Genomic DNA, 17498 nt, shown 5'->3' on the forward strand with positions numbered 1-17498 from the left:
GCTCAGCTAGTGCATGAGGAGAGGGGCTACACATATCTGACTTCAGCGCGCTAGCGATCTGTCTTTACTTTAAAATCCTGAGGGGAAAGTTACCTCGTTTCACGCTCATTTTCATAATTTTCCTCCGGCAAATATTGCGTTAGGCCGGTTGGTTACTGTTCGGCACGGATCCAATGTAAAAATGGGAATCAGCAAAAGACAAGCAGCAAAAGACAAATTAGATACACGTACGTTTTTTGCAAGATTAGGGACAGACGGGAAAGTGACACGGTACAGTGTAAACGTCATTTTCAATCAAACTGAGACGCTGGTTTAATCCATCCACCTTGCGTGCTTTCAATGTGACGCAGCATCTACGAATGCAAACGCATAGCACTCGCATGCGAGCCGTGTTTAATTCCTATTACTTCGTGTGATAGTAAATGTGTTTACGGTCGGGTTGTGGTACTCCGACTCGTCGGTGTGTGCGTTTTAGGCAAGCCGGCGGAAATTAAGTTAAAAAATGGGTGATCTTGAATTTGCGGATTTTACCGTGGTGTGATATGTGACTTCTATGTTTGCAATGAGGCGTGAGGGAAATAGCTTAACAAACATCGGTGGCTATGTACAACTTATCTTTTTATCATGTCATTTATTTTTTCCATTTTTATGCTTCACTCAAACTTTCAAACCATGTCGTTTCTTATGCAGCCTTCTCACAAATGTTTCTGGGCATTTTTTGGCATTGTTTGTGAACATGTTTCTTCCAGATACACTAAATTTTTGTTTTCATCACAAGGACAGAAGGGAAATATTGGAAATTTTGGAGAAGTGCAAGAATGGCAAGTAAATCTTTTGCAAGAATAAATAATATGTTTTCTTTAGGTAAGCTCCACTGTAGACCTATTAATTTATTTGGTGGATGGTGCATGTTATCAGTTCACATATTGACTTTCATCCTCAAACTCAACAAAAATCTGCCTTATTTTTACTTTACTGTCAATATTTCAAAAATGTGAGAAGCTGAAAAGCTTATATTACTAAAAAACCTTTTTTATTCTGACTTTTTACCAAGGCATGATAACCCACTGTCTTTTGGCTAGGCTGCAAATCTTGCCAACATTTTGCCAATATCCCTGACATGGTTCACAGACTGTATTGCAGGCATGCAGATCAGGCAAAGGATCTGCTGCAATGGTTTGGAACATTGTATTTTCTGGCTGCAGTCATGAGCGGTCCTAAATAATGTCAGCAGTTGTCAGATTGATCGTCATGTTCTTGTGCAAGCATGGTAATAGTATTTTTTCACAGTTTCACGAAGGGCTGCCCACCTGGGTTTGGCAAGGGGCAACCAATCTGCAAGAGGGTTCATCAGAACACATCCTGCATCGATAGTGGTTCACAGCCAGTTGAGCCATACTGGCTGTGATCTGAACAGCCAGCATGCTTGCCTGCTACCAGTTACCTCTGATGACAGTGGGCAAGAGTGGGATGATGGTGGCATCCCTCTCACTGTCTTGGCTGCAGGACTGCTGGCCACAGTGTGTGCTGCCAGTGATGAAGGTGGGTGCTTGAACTGTGCATTTGGTTTGGTTTCTGGATGAACATTGCAATGTTCAGGCGGGTGTATTGAATTTTGTATGTGCAAATATGTTGGCTTCCTAGACAAACCTTTTAAGGATCAATCCCCAGGAGAACGAGTAAGTGTAGAGCCTCACTGGTTCTGTACCAACGTTCTTCACCAAGATCGGTATTATATTGTCGACATCGGAACGTGCAAAACAAGGGCGTGAGCCGCCCCATACCGCTCCTTTTCGGAGAAAAAAGGGGTCAAGCAACACATCACTCGCATTCGCACCGAAAGCTACTGCTCTGACATCTACCACTCGTTCCGAGAAGGGACCTATAAAATGTAGTCAGAAGTCAGTCGCACGACTACCGGTTTTGCTGGCGTCCCACCACGCACGGCCTGCAACTAGACACAAAAGTCACTAATATGCAGGGCCCGCCCTGCGAAATCAATGCTGAAAGTATGAAATTCTCCCAGAATATGGGTGCCAAGGATCGCTGGTACAGGTACGTTTCCTACCACCAGTATACGAACGTGACTGAGCGCCGCCGGCCCAATCAGAATGTCCGCCGCAATCTGGCGGACACCTTTCATTTCCATGGCGTTTCGCTCTGATAGGATGTTGAGCTGTGTGCGCCGGTGGCAGAATGTGTGTCCCGGACATAGCCGCTGAAACACATATAACTACACCACCGGGTCCACTAACCACGTGCAGTCCAGCTTGCCAATGCGCCCCCTCACATGCAACGAGTGAACTGTCGGCTGGTCAACTGACCAAATGACCGGGCGGTGACCTTTGGAACGCGCTGGTTTGGCCTCGGCTACCACTCGCCCCTCTGAAGTAACCCGTTTTAGTTTAAACCTATCCGGCAGTCATGCTGGGTATGGCCAAAATCGTGGGACCTCCAGCAGACTATCGGTAACGGCCGACCTCGTCCCCGCCCTAACGGAGCACGAATACAGTCTCGTTGTATGTGTCCCATTTACCCAAACGTCCAACATGCCAGCTCCCTTCTTCCGCTGGCTCCTACCGGCCGACAAGTACGCGTGGCACGCGGCTGCACCCCTCCCCCCCCCCCCCCTGAACGCGTCCTTGCGCACCGCAGGCCCAACAGCGGACCCGTGCCGTCCCAAGCTGTGAGGTCGCGGCGCCCCGGGCGGGTCCGCCCGCCGCTCCATGAGAGGCCGGCTGTGGTCCGCCGGACCGAATCGCGTCAACCACGCTCGACGATTCAGCGACCACGCCCCGTAGCTTGGCGAGCTCGCCACCCTCAGCTGCGACGTTTTCTCTCATGTTTTGAACGGGAACGAATTACAACGCCGACGGTGAAATGGCTACGCCGGCACATTTAGCATGGTCCGGTAGTTCGTCAGCGACTATGTCTGGAAACAACAGGCGGACCTGAGATGCTACTGTGGGGCTGATGCCGTTTAAAAAACTGTTTCTGAGCCGAGCAGCGGCTGCTGAAGGGGCTCCGTAGATGGGGATCCGTAGCTGGAAATGCACCACGAAACAGCGAGCTTAAACTCGAAAGGAACAAACCGAACGTTTCTTCGGAATGGCTGCGGCTTTTCTCAAAATTGTCCCGACACCATCTCTGAGAACTGTCGAACTCACGCTGAAGTGCGGTCTTCAAGCTCTGCACGCCCATGGTATCCTCCCTCGAGTCTATGACACTTATCCGTCATCCCGGTGCCAGCAGTGCCTGGCCCACTGCTTCCTTGTCATCGCTCACAGAGAGGCGATCAGCGTCCACCCGGCGAAGAAAACCGGCGAGGTCTCCCCCACAACATTCGAATGGGCATGAGTTCGTATTCCATCGCTACCACCAGTATGATCGTCCTCACTCGCCGGGTACAGTCGGTTGGCATTTCGTCTGCTCCTCCGTGCCGTCTCGTCAGGTCGCGCGGTCAAGTTCGGGTCTCCGCGCAAAGGCGCGCCCAGCGAGCCACCGCGCAGGGGCGCGCCCAGCGAGTTGCCGCACAGCGGCGGCAGGCGCGCCTCATCACACATACCACAATATCTTTGTCACACGTTTCTACAAGGTAGCTTAACCTTATTTCCGCCGTCTATGACATACATAATCATGGAATTTTACCCCATACCTTTTCCCTGAATAGAGTAAAAGGACTGAGCTCCTGCAATTTTGTTCAGGCACGTTTGCGGAGCATTGTGACATTCCTCGAAGTTCCTCGCAATCTTACGCAATTAATCCATTCCTCGTAATCTTACGAAGTTTTTTACGTTACGAGCATTTGGACTTTGACGCCGCATTTTTCTGTAAATTGCGTGTTAAAATCGCGCAATGCGCAAGTGGTGCATGAGCATCGCGGTAGAGTTACTCTTCGGTGGAACTGGAACGTGGCGTGAATGCATAATGAGGGCTTTGATAATAGGTAATGAGTACGAATGGATGATGGGGACATATGTGTCAAGGTTTGTATGGTTTTCGGTAGGTTTCCGTTGTTTCTCGATTCTTGAAATCTTATTTGGATTCTGTCTTAGAATTTTCGGCAAAATGTTCGAATATTTCGAATCCCTATGTTCATTTTTCATGGGTACCGATTATATCCTGTGGACTGCTGTGCATGCCCCAGAGTAAAAGTGAAGCAATTGTATTTAGCATCCATCTTATGTGATGGCGAAATTAGCTAGTCCAGTCATTTGTGTTTGTTTATCCGTTCTTTGAGTTTTTACTCACCTAACCGTCGCTTTCCCGCAGAATCCAAGTTTTTCAAGGCGGCCCGCCTGGGAGACGAGCGTGAACTCAGACAGTAAGTGGAGGCTGTGCAATGTCTCAGTTTCACTATCCATGACTACAATTTCCTGTGCTGCTGTGTCTTTAATCTCTTTAAGCTCAGGGTAAAGTGTCATCGACATCCGTCCCTCTTATCCTGTATCTCACTTCATCCTGCACCCATCCTCGCGACACCCCGCTTGTCCGGGGCAGGCTGCATGCGCCAGCCACGAGTGGGCCGGGAGCCCCGTGCGTGGGAAAGGGGACGCGGACCGGGTACCCAGCGCGCATGCGCGACTTAAAGCCCGGCGGTCGGCCGCCAGGCGCATGCAAGTCTGCCCCACCGTTAACCACGTTCATTTATCCCATAGCCCTGAAGTGATCATTTCTGGTCGAAAGGGCTCTAATCCAAAAACCAACCAACCACTTCAGCGTCATCACGATATCTGGAACGGTAATGCGTATGGTAAACTGGGATCCCAAAGCTGATCAGATTTGCAATGTAAGCTCAGGAGTATGGTTTTTGAATTGTTGTTGTTTTTTCATTGGAAGCCCTGTGGGGAGTGAAGCTTGTTCTGTATTCATGGGCGTATTAAACGCAATAAAAAGCCAAACTCGTGTTCGTCGTGGTTGCAGCCAACAAGTGAGGTAGATTGACACCTCACATCAGCCCAACCGTTCATGTTTTGATCATTCCAGCACAACAGATATACATGCATGCACGCAGATAAATACGCATCTATTTCGTTACAAATCACCTGAAATTGTCTAGGCTTCTTGATTTATATTATTATATTAATTGACGCTTTGCCATGTCCAGGGCAAAAGCACATTAAGTACAGCAAATGTTTAAATGGACGAATTATTAACTTGCACGCATCGTGATTCGGATTAAGTTGTCTGAGAATCAGAATGTGTGTTTCTGCGGAGCACGTCGTTAGATATGTACATACATGACGCTGCTGCTTCCTTCGCCGCGCCCGGTCGTACAGCATTTCACATTTAACTAGTCGCTGAGTCGAGTTTGGACAAGTCGCATTTAGACGTAAAGGGAATGTAAGATTGGACTTCCAGCTCGATTAATGCGTACCCAGCTTAAGACGTGTGCTAACGCCGAAAAAATGTTTGCGACCCTGCGAGCGACACTGGAATGTCTGTGACCTTGCGAGCAACACTGGAATGTCTGCGGCCCTGCGAGCGACACCGGAAGACTCACGCGCAGGCCGCTCTTAATCATTCGTAACATTTTCAAAAGTCCGGTCAAAAGTTGAACTGAAATCACCTCCCCACCGGCCGGCCCGGTCGGGCCCCTGCCGGCCGGTGGGGAGGGCGAACGCCGACCGGCCGGTCATCTACCTCCCTCCCTCTCCCCCCCCCCCCCCCCCGTTCACACCGCGAGAGGCATTCCTGGTCTATATTCTGGGCGAGGCTGCCCGGTTTTCTGGACCCGAACAATTGGTGGGAGCCGGGCGTGATTGCGGAACTGGACAGGACATCGTGCATGGCGTGTTTGCAGCCACCGTCGGGGCGCGTGCCCCGTGCTTCATCGACACGGCACCGGCGGTTGGTATGCGCGTCAGCACGGCGAACGTGGCGTTGTGTGCCGGCAGACTGGTGGCGGCCGGGGAGGATGTGAACCAGAGGCACCCACTGGGCTGGACCGCCCTGCACGTGGCAGCTGTTCGGGGTCAGCTGGCTGCCGTCGAAGGTAGCGTCAGCTGGCGGTCACAGCTGACCGGCCACGCTTGTCTGCAGCTTAAAAGTGGGCGTTTTCTCCGGGCATGGTATGTTACAGTCTATCACTTCATTTATTATATATGTATGTATGTATATATATATATATGTATATATATGTATATATATGTATATATATATGTATATATATATATGTGTATATATATATGTGTATATATATATATATATATATATATATATATATATATCCATGTACTTAAGCAGGATGCATTCATTAATGTAAGTTTTTTATGTGCGAGAGCAAATATATATATTTATCAGTTTCTTGCGCATTTGCTCAATTGCTCAAATAAAATCTTGGGTTGTTTCGGTAAGTCACAGATCAGTTCAACTATGGTCGTTCATTTAAGTTTCAGCTAGCTAACGTTTTAAGGACATCCGTTCCCCTTTATCAAAGCGATGTAAGACAGTCGGAACGAAAACATTCGGACATGGCGAAATACGACGCATGCTCTACGGGGCATAATCAAAGGTGTGCCATCAGTTAACAGGCTATGCATCCGAATATCAGCGAGAATTACAAAACACATTAAGACACGTACATTACTTTTCCAACTATTTTGACGCCATGGCAAGTTGAAAGCATCGAATCACCCTGTCGCCACTGGGTGACCGGACAGGTCCAGCGATGCATGACCTAAGCTGTTTGCTTGCATGAGGCATTCTTTCTCTGATGGGGACGGCTTGGAAAACTTGTAAACGATGTTGGTTCAGACATGATTTTAAGGTCATAAAGTTGATTATGTTTCGTAGAGTATGCGCCGTATTTGGCCATGTTTGCCTGTTTTCCGTCCAGCTGTCTTGTATAGCTTTGAGAATGGAGAACGAATGCCATTGGGACGTTAGCTAGCTGAAACTAATACAAATGACTACAGTTGAACTGATTTACGACTTACTGAAAACAACGGGGGATTTGATTCGAACAATCGAGCAAACGAGCAATAAACTGATTAGATGTTCATTTGCCCTCGCATATAACAAAGCTTGTATATGTATGTGTATTTGTATACATAAATATACATATATATATATATATATATATATATATATATATATATATATGTATATATATGTGTGTGTGTGTGTGTGTGTGTGTGTGTGTGTGTGTGTGTGTGTGTGTGTGTGTGTGTGTGTGTGCGTGCGTGCGTGCGTGCGTGCGTGCGTGCGTACGTGCGTGCGTGCGTGCGTGTGTGTATTACTACACGCTACGTTGCATTGTGTAGCGTTGAGTAGTGGACTTAATGAATTGATGTGAATCTGTTCAATCTTGCGTTTACCCCTTGCTAACGTTTTACGGTGCGTGGAATTGACGCGCTATGTGCAGTGGCTTAATTCCCACTTGCATAGTGCAATTCGTCGTCGAATTTGCTACAGGCTTATGAAATCTTTCTCACTCATTTCATTTCCCACCCTTACATCGATTGCCAATACGTACCAGATAAGATATCTTGTATCGTAACATAAGATAGCTTATATCTTATACGTTATATCGGCACCGATAATGTCACTTGTCGCCCGAGGTTTTCACTTGTGCTGGCGCCAGGCCTAGGACGAAACCAGCTCACCATTTCCGTCTGCCGCCAGCGCTGCTCGAGATGGGCGCGACGGCGGACATAGCTGACGAGTTCTGCAGTGTCTACGCAACGGCCCGAGAGAAGAGGATCAACTCACTAAACGGTACGTCGTGCAGGGAAACTTAGCGCGAGGCGTTGCAACGTGCAGCTTTCTAGCGACCGATCAGAGAAGACGTGTATTTTATTGCGCACGCCTGGCTCGGTAAAAGTAGAACACTGGAGAGTTGGCGCCATTTGACATGCCTTTTGCAGTTCGTGACAGAGGCATTGCATTTGCGTGCGCAAATAACCACTGTTGCTGATACATGCGGATACCAAGCCATGGCTGGAATTTAAGGCACGGGCCGCTTGCGTGTCCACCCCTGGGCCATTCCAAACGGCCTAAATCAGTCGGGTCCACACCAGAAGCCCAGATTTGATGAAATGCTCGGTGTCTGGGGTTTTGTCGTGCTCCGATCACGATTCTGATTTTTTTTGCACCTCAACACCCAGTCGTTTTACGTCGATGACGTCTGAGCATGATGTGGGGACGGCAATGCGGCAAGCAAAGCGATGATAACACTGCGATCAACGCACGTTTTTATGGTATCAGAGAGCGATTTATTGTAGACAGTGCAATTTCCTTATTGGCGACAAAGCAACTTAAATTGTTGATATCATTGGTGGACTGCGCTTGTTATATAAAAACGCAATTCTCCATCTTAATGACACCTCTGATTTGTTCGAAACCTCAATTTTTAGAATCCCGTTAAATTTTATCCCGGCGACCATCATCAGAGAAGTGGTGGGGACTCTCGATACACCCGCACAGTGCTGATGCGATCATAGCTGGAAGGACCGATGCTCCCAGCTGGCCGGCCCCGCGCGCCACCCAGTCCCGCTCGCTCCCGGCTGGCCGGCCCCGCGGGCCACCCAGTCCTGCTTGCTCCCGGCTGGCCGGCCCCGCGCACCACCCAGTCCCGCTTGCTCCCGTCTGGCCGGCCCCGCGCGCCACCCAGTCCCGCTGCCGGCCGGTCTGGCCCACATCGAGGCCACCGGCAGTTGTCGGCCCCTCTCCCGTGCTGCTCCAGAAATACGACTCCAGGCAGGTGGAGTCATTGTTTTGAAGACGATATTGTCGCGGCTGTCGGCCTTCTACTCCACGCCCAGTGACATCGGTCGTCTCAGCTGTGGGTCACTTGGCGGCGTGACCTTTGTCTAGATAGACGGTTCTACGTGCAGGGGTTATGAAGCCGTCATACCTTTCGCAGGAGAGGGCTTGGGTTAACCCCTTTAACCTGAAGCTTCAAGTGACCGAAGAAGGGCTACGATCAGTCATCAGAAGGTTCATTGCCGGTCACTGTTCGCTTCTGAGACATCCATCAGTCGTTGACAGACTGTGCTCATGCAGAAATTAAGTCCCGAAGAAGTATTTTGGTGTCATGGATCTATCGTATCGGGACTCTGATCAAACTGGATCCGTCTCGGCCAGGCCCTCGAGGCTTCTCCACAGCCGGGCAGGTGAAATATAAAGGATCCTTCACACCGGGGTCTGGGCTCAGCTACGTTCGGCGGTCTTCTGAACAACCAGGACCTCCCAAACAGCCGTTTGTGAAGCAGGATCTTCGCCATCGTCCAGACAAATGCCAACAAACGTGTTGTGTGTGCGCTTGTGCAGTTGTATTGGCAGTTGTGCAGATGACACAACTTGTACTTCTGGAGCCGCCAGAACCCCGTCAGTAGGCGTAATTGTCTGCGCTCCTCTGATCACGGGGACCGCGGCGTCAAACCTGGAGATGGTGCTCCGGATTTAAATGGGGACAGTGTGGAATCTGCAGTTCGGTTGCGTGTGATGTAGGTGCAAGGTTAAATTTGCCGGTTTGGTCCACCATCGCTTTTTTGCACAATTCAATATTTTGGTGTGGTTCTTTGTCTGTTTTCTCGACGTCAGTTCTGTATGACACTGAAGATCTTTTCCTGACTTTAGCCTTCGCCTATTTAGTCTTTTCTCGGCCCCTTTGTATTCGCTGACACCGTTTGAGATTGCAAAAAAGCAACATTTTCAGCAGTATATTTTTTAATCATGCGTTTGTTTTTTGAGCGTCTGCTTGAGTTCAGCTACAGTTTCTTCTGTTCACAACCTGTGTTAACGTAATATTAGCATCTGAATAAACTAATACAGGTATGAACTAATACAGGCATAACGCCACAAAGGCCCCCGCCACACACACCTGAATCCTCCCAATGCAAGTATAACGCCACTCAGGCTCCATATCCACAGTCCACCACAGACACCGGCCACCTCGTCCGACTCCCAGGTCAGCATCACCGCGCGGGAGTCGCCCGACTCGACGTGATCTATCATTCTGGAACCTTCGGCCGACCGCACTTCGGACCACGTGATCTCCGCTGACCAGCTGATCGCCGCATGAGGAGGGCCCCACCCATACGGGCGGTGCGGGCTGACCGTAGCAGTCTCCCAGCAGGCCCGGCTCGAGACACGACACTGCGTCTTACCCATTATGTGATGTCTATAAGGGCTGTACGCATATTAGATTCGGTTGGCAACATTTCTTATAAGGTTTGTACTTACATTTTGCTGAGGAATTGATGACGTGCTTGCTATTTATGTGACACAGGTTGACCCTTGACATTGGCACGTTCTTATGGCATCGTATAATCTGCAGCAAGTCTCTTTGTCTATGGTGTAGTTCCATTAAAAAAATACATGTGGCAGGCAGATATAAACCAGCTCTCAACTCCCTATGCCGACTGTCGTTTCTCCGATGGCAGTCATAACAGATTCTTCTGGCGATCAGACTGCTTGGAGTGTCGCCATTGTCAACGGCAAACTGTTTGGCGCGAAAGTCAGAAAACTTCAGAATCGCGATCGGAGCTCAAGACAACCCCGGAAAGTGAACTTTGTCCAGATCAGAGATGATTGCATGGAAAATTACGTTTAGGGTGAAGTTGGCGTGGAGTGGGTCCCCTACGCCTCCGCCTGACTTGCCCCGCTCTCCCGGCCGGTGTTGGTGCGGCGTGAGGACGAGCCTGACCTCCCCCTCCCTCCCGGGCTAGTGCTGGTGCGGCGTGAGGACGAGCCTGACCTCCTCCTCTCTCCCGGGCCAGTGTTGGCGCGGCGTGAGGACGAGCCTGACCTCCCCCTCCCTCCCGGGCCAGTGTTCGCGCAGCGCGAGGACGAGCCTGACCTCCCCCTCTCTCCCTGGCCAGTGTTGGTGCGGCGTGAGGACGAGCCTGACCTCTCCCGCTGTCCCGGGCCAGTGTTGGTGCGGCGTGACGACAAACCTGACCTCCCCCTCTCTTCCGGGCTAGTGCTGGTGCGGCGTGAGGACGAGTTCAGTGATCGACTCAACAACCGGGTGTCGTTCCGCGGCTGCACGCCGCTCCACTACGCCGTGCTGATGGACCGGCGGGAGGTGGCGTCGGCTCTGCTGCGGCGCGGAGCCTCGCCCTTTGCCGCCAACGACAGCGGCCACACGCCGCTTGACTACGCCAAGGACAGGGCCATGCAGACGCTGCTGCGCGCCGCCGAGGAGAAGGTGCGAGCGGGCGGGGGAGGGGGAGGGGAGGGCTCGGAGGCCGGGTCAGCGTATCCGGGACAGGTGTACTGCGAGGCGGCGCGGGTATGCCGTGTTTCCACTGCGTGCACTGTTTTCCGCATTTTGTGCACCTTGAATGGAGTACGTTGGTTTCAGCGCCCTTGGCCGTTTTTATGCGAACAAAAAGGCACGTGTCTCTAAGCATTTGTCCGTTTTTATCAGGAGAAAAACAAATGGCATGTGTCTATGGCAGCGGACCCTCTAAAAGCGCAGTCAAAGATGTCAGAGGTTGTGCATGACACGGCATTAAGATCAGCGCGTTCATCACATATCGAGTTTTTGATAATCAGCTTTCGGATGGTCGTCTGAGCCACCAGCGTGCATTTTGAGTGCCTGTCGACCTAAAGGAGTTGTTTTTGGAAGATGTTCCTGGCAGTGCGGCGTTGCTCGCACGTGGTCACGCCATTCGAAGCAGCTTGCCGGCGCATATTTAGGGCAATTTTTGAGACAAGTTCCTCGCGTTGCCGATGGAGTAAGTGTTCAAACTGTTATCTCTGGCTGGTGTGTTGTAAGTTGCTATACACACAACGTTACGCCCAGTTGATTTGCCGGCCATCGTCGGTTTTTAGAGTCCTGAGAAAGACCAGGCGGTGTTCGGCCTCCAGACGCATTGTGAAGGCGGACCTGTCACAACCCGATCGTTCTCCCCGGAGTTGCGGACCCGCCCTGACCGTACCCGCCCTGACCGACAGCTGCGGGCCGAGCAGCGCGCGCGCGAGGCCGACGAGCGACGCCGCTTCCCGCTCGAGAAGCGCATCAAGGAGAAGATCGTGGGCCAGGACGGCGCCATCGCCACCGTCGCGTCTGGTGAGGGGTATCCGGTGTCTGGCTACTCCCCCCTCCCCCACCCGCCGAGCGGCACGCCATCCTCTGCTCTTGCGTCAGATGTGCCCGGGTCACATGGGTCACGGCGTCTGCCGTGGTTGTCATATGTAGCATTGCTGGGAAGGGGGCACTATTCGCACGCCCAGCTCCAGTATCATTAGTGGCCTAAACAGTTGAATAATGCTGTGCCGTATGACATAGTATTGCCGCGTATACATTGCTCCCTCGCAGCTATCTGGTGGGGACGTTCCGAACCTGTGTTTCAGCGATCCGCCGCAAGGAGAATGGCTGGTACGACGAGGAACATCCGCTGGTGTTCCTCTTCCTCGGCTCGTCCGGCATAGGCAAGACAGAGCTCGCCAAGCAGATCGCCGCCTATCTCCACAGGAACAACGCAAAGGGCTTCATTCGGCTGGACATGTCTGAGTACCAGGAGAAACACGAGGTCAGCTGTCGGGCGGAGGTCATGAAGCTGAGCGGGTGCTTCAGCCGATCGTACCGGTGTATGGGTAGACAATAGGCTGCGGTCGAAAGCCCTCTCTTCGCGTGCTGTTTTGTTCTTTTGCTCCCCCCCCCCCCTCCCCCCAGTATTCAACGGTTATGTTCTCCATTTTCACCAGTGTTGGATTCTTTTAACTTAAATTTCATAACCTGAAGGCACCAAAAGAGGATCAATTGGAAGAGACATGGTGAGCCATACCGTGAACAAATATGCAATCTTCGTGTATGTCTCAGCTCGCATTTATGCCAGAACACGGACGCAGTTTTGCTGCACATTCAAATAGCCGCTCGCTGACGGTCGTCGGTGCATCAGAGTTTCCGTCCCGCGTCGCCAGGTGGCGAAGCTGATCGGTTCGCCGCCGGGCTACGTGGGCCATGACGACGGCGGCCAGCTAACCAAGCGACTCAAGAGCTGCCCCAACGCCGTGGTGCTGTTCGACGAGGTGGACAAGGCGCACGCCGACGTCCTCACCGTGCTGCTACAGCTGTTCGACGAGGTGCGGACGCGGCGGCCGGCCCGGGGCGCGGCCAGCCATCGCTCGGCATTTAAATGTTGTAATGCAGACAATTTACGGAGTTGCTAAACCTACCATGCAAAATATGCCTCAGAACCTTACAACCCTCCTCTGTAGCTGACGACTCGTCTGCCGATACTGCTACGAGTTCGCAAGCTTACATGTTGTGTAACAGTTGGTTGGGCTGGGGGAGCTGCACCCATCCTACTTGATCTGCAACAGTTCTGTTCTACTTGGCCGTGCACTGGTGGCATGCGAGTGCTGGGTGTCGGAAGTCGGTCATAACTGGCGCGCTCGTCCCGCGCCAGGGCCGGCTCACCGACGGCAAGGGACGCACCATCGAGTGCAAGGACGCCATCTTCGTCATGACGTCCAACCTGGCCAGCAACCAGATCGCCGACCACGCACTGGAGCTGCGCCGCGAGGCCGAGAAGCTGGCCCGGGAGCGGTACGAGGGCAAGATTGGTGAGCGCCGCGTGCCGGCGTGCGCGGGCCCGGCGCAGCCCGACGCAACCGTAACGTTTCTGTTGTTGGCGTGTACTTTGATGCGGTTGGCGCTAGAACTGGAGGTATGTGTGGGACGTTCCCCGTATGGTAGGGGTGGTTGGGGTGAGTGGGCTGGCAGACGCCAGGTTTTTTGTCAGTCGTCCCCGACCAGCGTAGTCATCACACTCAAGCGTAATTTTGCCAGTGTAGTTTTGTCTGTATGTTGATGCTCACATGCTTGTACTGTTAATCAACGTACAGGCAATCTGCTTGTTATCCGATATGTCGGACTGCGTCCGTGCAGAACATGCCGAGGTCATCAGCCCGTCCTGCGTGTCATCACTGGTTACCACCAATGACCCCAGCTTCCTTCCCGTCGTTCGCACTCGTTTCATCAATGCATAATCTCGTGGCATCACAGAGAAATGCATGTTAGTGAACAGCCGGAGTCCAGGAAAAGTTAAAATATGAAATTTGTCCTCACTTTACCGCGCAACAGTTTCCGTAACCAAGCAGCCTTCCGAATACATTGCACCGCCGTTTCTGTATATATTTAGGTTGTTTGTGACCCCTTGGGCAGCGTGCCTGACCCTGCCCTGACCCGGCCGCAGACGACGTGGAGTTCACCGAGCGCGTCAACATCTCCCGCACCTTCAAGGAGACGGTGGTGCAGCCCATCCTGAAGCGACACTTCCTGCGGGACGAGTTTCTCGGTCGCATCAACGAGATCGTGTACTTCCTGCCGTTCTCGCGGCCCGAGCTGCGTCTGCTGGTGGCGCGAGAGCTCCAGCTCTGGGCTGACCGGGTGGGTGGTGACGGACGGCGCCACCGCGAACGGCGCTCGCGGCCGCGCGGCAGGCGTGCCGTGGCTGTGTTCGCACGTGCACGGTGGAAGGAAGCGCGTGCTCACGGTGCTGTGTGTTGCCGCTAAGGCAGTTCACTCACCCCACGGCGTGATATGATACGGTGCCTTCAAGAGTATGGGGCTGGTCACAGCGCGTCCTGGCATATATGGGAGCCACATCAGGACACTTAACGGAGAGGTATTGGGGACAGTAGTTACGGCTTGGTCACTGGTAGCGCGTTTCACTCCCGTCGGATCGTCGCTAACGCTCCGCCGGCGTCCCGTTTCAGGCGAAGGAGAAGCACAACATCGAGTTGAAGTGGGACCGTCGCGTGCTGGACGTGCTCGTGGACGGCTACAACGTGTACTACGGCGCCCGCTCCATCAAGCATGAGGTGGAGCGGCAGGTGAGGCGCTGGTCGGCACAGGATGGAACGCCGGCCAGTGCCCGGCGTTCCAAGTCAGGTTCTGCTTCCATGACCTCCCCGGTCGCCCGCCGCTGGTTCTATTTTGTCCATTTGTTCCATACGTGTGCTATTTGCTTGAATTTAGGGGGAGACCTTGTGATGTACTTTGCATCGACCGGCATCCCGTACAGTGTGTGTTTTGCTATGGTCTCCCATTTTTTGTGTGTCCAAAATCGTGGGTGGTTATTTATTCTTTAGTCTCATGAATAGCGCCCGAAGGTAACCATTGCTGAGGACAAAGAGATAAAATGATAAAGATAAAGATGATTTCGGTCCCAGGAGTAGCGCCTTTAGTACTACGCTGTGCTCCTGCTGTGCGTCGCATGATGTGTCGGTGTTCGCGTTCTCACTGTCCCTATCGTACTTCGTCTGCCAGATATGTGTCATTTCCCTGTGTTCCTTAGCCTGTTGTGTCTGATCTGTTCCATTGTGTTCCAATGTATCTTTGGCTGTGGTTCTGATGACCTGCGTCTCCCTTTTCGCCGCGTTCATGCCTCACGTCTGCCATGTCTCTTATTTATTTCCTTCCCATCTTCTTATCTTCCGTGTGGATACTGCTCCTCTGTGCCCGCCCCCTCCCCCTCCCCCTTTAGCACCATGTTTGTCTGCCGGGTTTCCTGTTCTCGCGTACCCCGCCCTCAATACCCCACCTGTCATGTGTATGCTGCTCCCTGTGTTCCATAGCGCGCCTGCCGTGTGTCTTCCGCCCTTGTAGTCCGCCTCCAACACCCCACGTGATGGTGACGCGGCGGCGCTGGCCGGCCGGGCAGGTAGTGAACCAGCTGGCGGCGGCCCACGAGCTGCAGCAGCTGCGGCCCGGCTGCGCCGTGTTCGTCACCGTCACGGACGACACAGCACAACCGGGCGCGCGCGGCGTCAAGATCCAGCTGGGCCATGGCGGCGCCTCCGACCTGGAGGATTTCGTCTCTCCGCTGAGCTGAGCCGACGCAGCGGACGTCGCCGGGCTGGGAGCTGTTCAAGCGGGAGACGGCACTGAGGGGATCGCGGTTCTTGCGGCGTCACGGACACCAGCTTTCCCGGGCGACGTCACTTGACTCGAGGTCGCGCAGATGGTACGTGGTCCAGGTTTCGTGCCGTGGTGGCGGTTCTGTAGGACGCCGGCGGCCGTTCCCAGGTGTGATCGGGCAGGCGCAGGCCCCATTGTTAGTGCTGTGACGGAGGCTGGATAGTGGTGCAGTGGTGATCCGCAGCCTTGTCCGCCTGCCGGTAGTGCCTGCCGAGGGCGGCACGACCCCGGTAGTTGGTGCCAAACGCTACAGACTGTGCTTGCTTGCATGAGTGATGTGCTCGCATTCCACTGTGCTAGTCTGCCCGGGTGGCGTTTTCATTGTTTTGACAGATTGCCTGTTTAAGGTAATAGAGCTGTGGCATTATTTCATGTCTCCATTTCGTTATTTTCTAGTGACTCCCTTCGCAGTATTTTGGTTGAGCCAGCGATGCAAGTCGATATTAATACATGATTGAATCGGGACTCCTGACATTGCCTGTTAGCCTGCGCCTGGCTGGGGTCTGAGATAACCGCGTCCGGCCGGGAGAAGTCAGCTTCCTCCTGGGATTTCCAACTCCCAGATGTCGTATGAGAAAAACAATGACACCGTTGTGAAGGTCTCATGAGTGCATTAACAACGCACGGCAAATTTTTGACCTTAGGTCAAATGTCAATCACCAGGTTATGGGTTGCGATAGGCCAAAAACGATTGTTCTGATAAATGCAGCTGAAATCTATGCTAACGCGTCCAGCCGGATATTGAGGGAACTGAAAGAAATATTAGGACTAAGAGGGAGTCTATTAAGAGGATCCCATTCCGACTATTTCTGTTTCTACATAAGGGTCAGGTCAAATCAGGTTACGATACAAAGTCGATTAACCAGAAACCTACAAGAGTGATGCTTCTCACAATGTGCTTCTAAGTGTATTTTATTAGACGCAGCTGCGGTGCAGGGGTATTCTAGACACAAACAATTCAAGTTAGACTGACCTAGAAGGCATCTTGGGTCAAATTCGTCAAATTTACAAACCATTAAAATGACGAATTTGAAATGCTAACCGGGCCTATGTAACCAGTACAATGTTTCTCTGTCGTCAGAAATAGTGCGTTGTATATCTACAGGTACTCAGGATCGCATAGCTGTTGTCTCCATCACACGTGATCCATCCGACAATCGGCAATGTGTTTGTAATAAACTGAGAGCGGGCACGCTGATGCATGAACTTGTACTCATCAGCTTCATAAACATGATAAGGAGGTGGTTATGCGCATCACACTCATCCATCTAGCCTCTCCACTACTGGCAGTAGGGTCATTGACCTTGGGTGACATCATATTATCTTGCATGTTTTCACGTAACCCATTGTGGCCCCACTACGCATTAGGATGATATCGCATGCTTTTAGTGGAGTATTTGAATTCTGTGTGCAAAACCCAGTGAAAAATTGCCTGTTTTGAGTCCACCAAGTGTTTTACTGGAGGAACCCGTAGAGGTATGTCATGACCTGGGTAAAGGCCATGTGATCGGCGGTCCAATGATGGTTTTTCATATGGCTCTTTACCTCATATGCAAACACTACAACTACCTAAAAACGCGTACAAATTTGCACTATCTACAAAAATTCAGAACGATTT

The 17498-nt window shown here is 51.9% G+C and overlaps 1 protein-coding gene across 2 annotated transcripts; it reads left to right on the forward strand.

The window, feature by feature from the left end:
* Positions 1-507: 507 nt before the first annotated feature.
* LOC119112047 (caseinolytic peptidase B protein homolog) lies at positions 508-16352 on the forward strand. Of its 2 annotated transcripts, none has more exons than XM_037236021.1 (13): positions 508-864; positions 1291-1542; positions 4273-4324; positions 5898-5995; positions 7627-7719; positions 10929-11155; positions 11908-12022; positions 12307-12485; positions 12877-13038; positions 13365-13521; positions 14154-14347; positions 14677-14793; positions 15624-16352. In XM_037236021.1, exons 1-13 carry the CDS (start codon positions 819-821, stop codon positions 15792-15794), a joined length of 1863 nt encoding a protein of 620 aa, XP_037091916.1. In that variant the 5' UTR covers positions 508-818; the 3' UTR covers positions 15795-16352. The 2 variants fall into 2 exon arrangements, with proteins under 2 accessions (XP_037091916.1, XP_037091917.1); XM_037236022.1 differs by having other exon boundaries at positions 14677-14846; positions 15624-15660.
* The last annotated feature ends 1146 nt before the right edge of the window (positions 16353-17498 follow it).

Source organism: Pollicipes pollicipes, unplaced genomic scaffold, assembly GCF_011947565.3.
Source record: "Pollicipes pollicipes isolate AB1234 unplaced genomic scaffold, Ppol_2.1 Scaffold_7261;HRSCAF=8764_pilon_pilon_pilon, whole genome shotgun sequence".
Classification (NCBI taxonomy): Eukaryota; Metazoa; Arthropoda; class Thecostraca; order Pollicipedomorpha; family Pollicipedidae; genus Pollicipes; species Pollicipes pollicipes.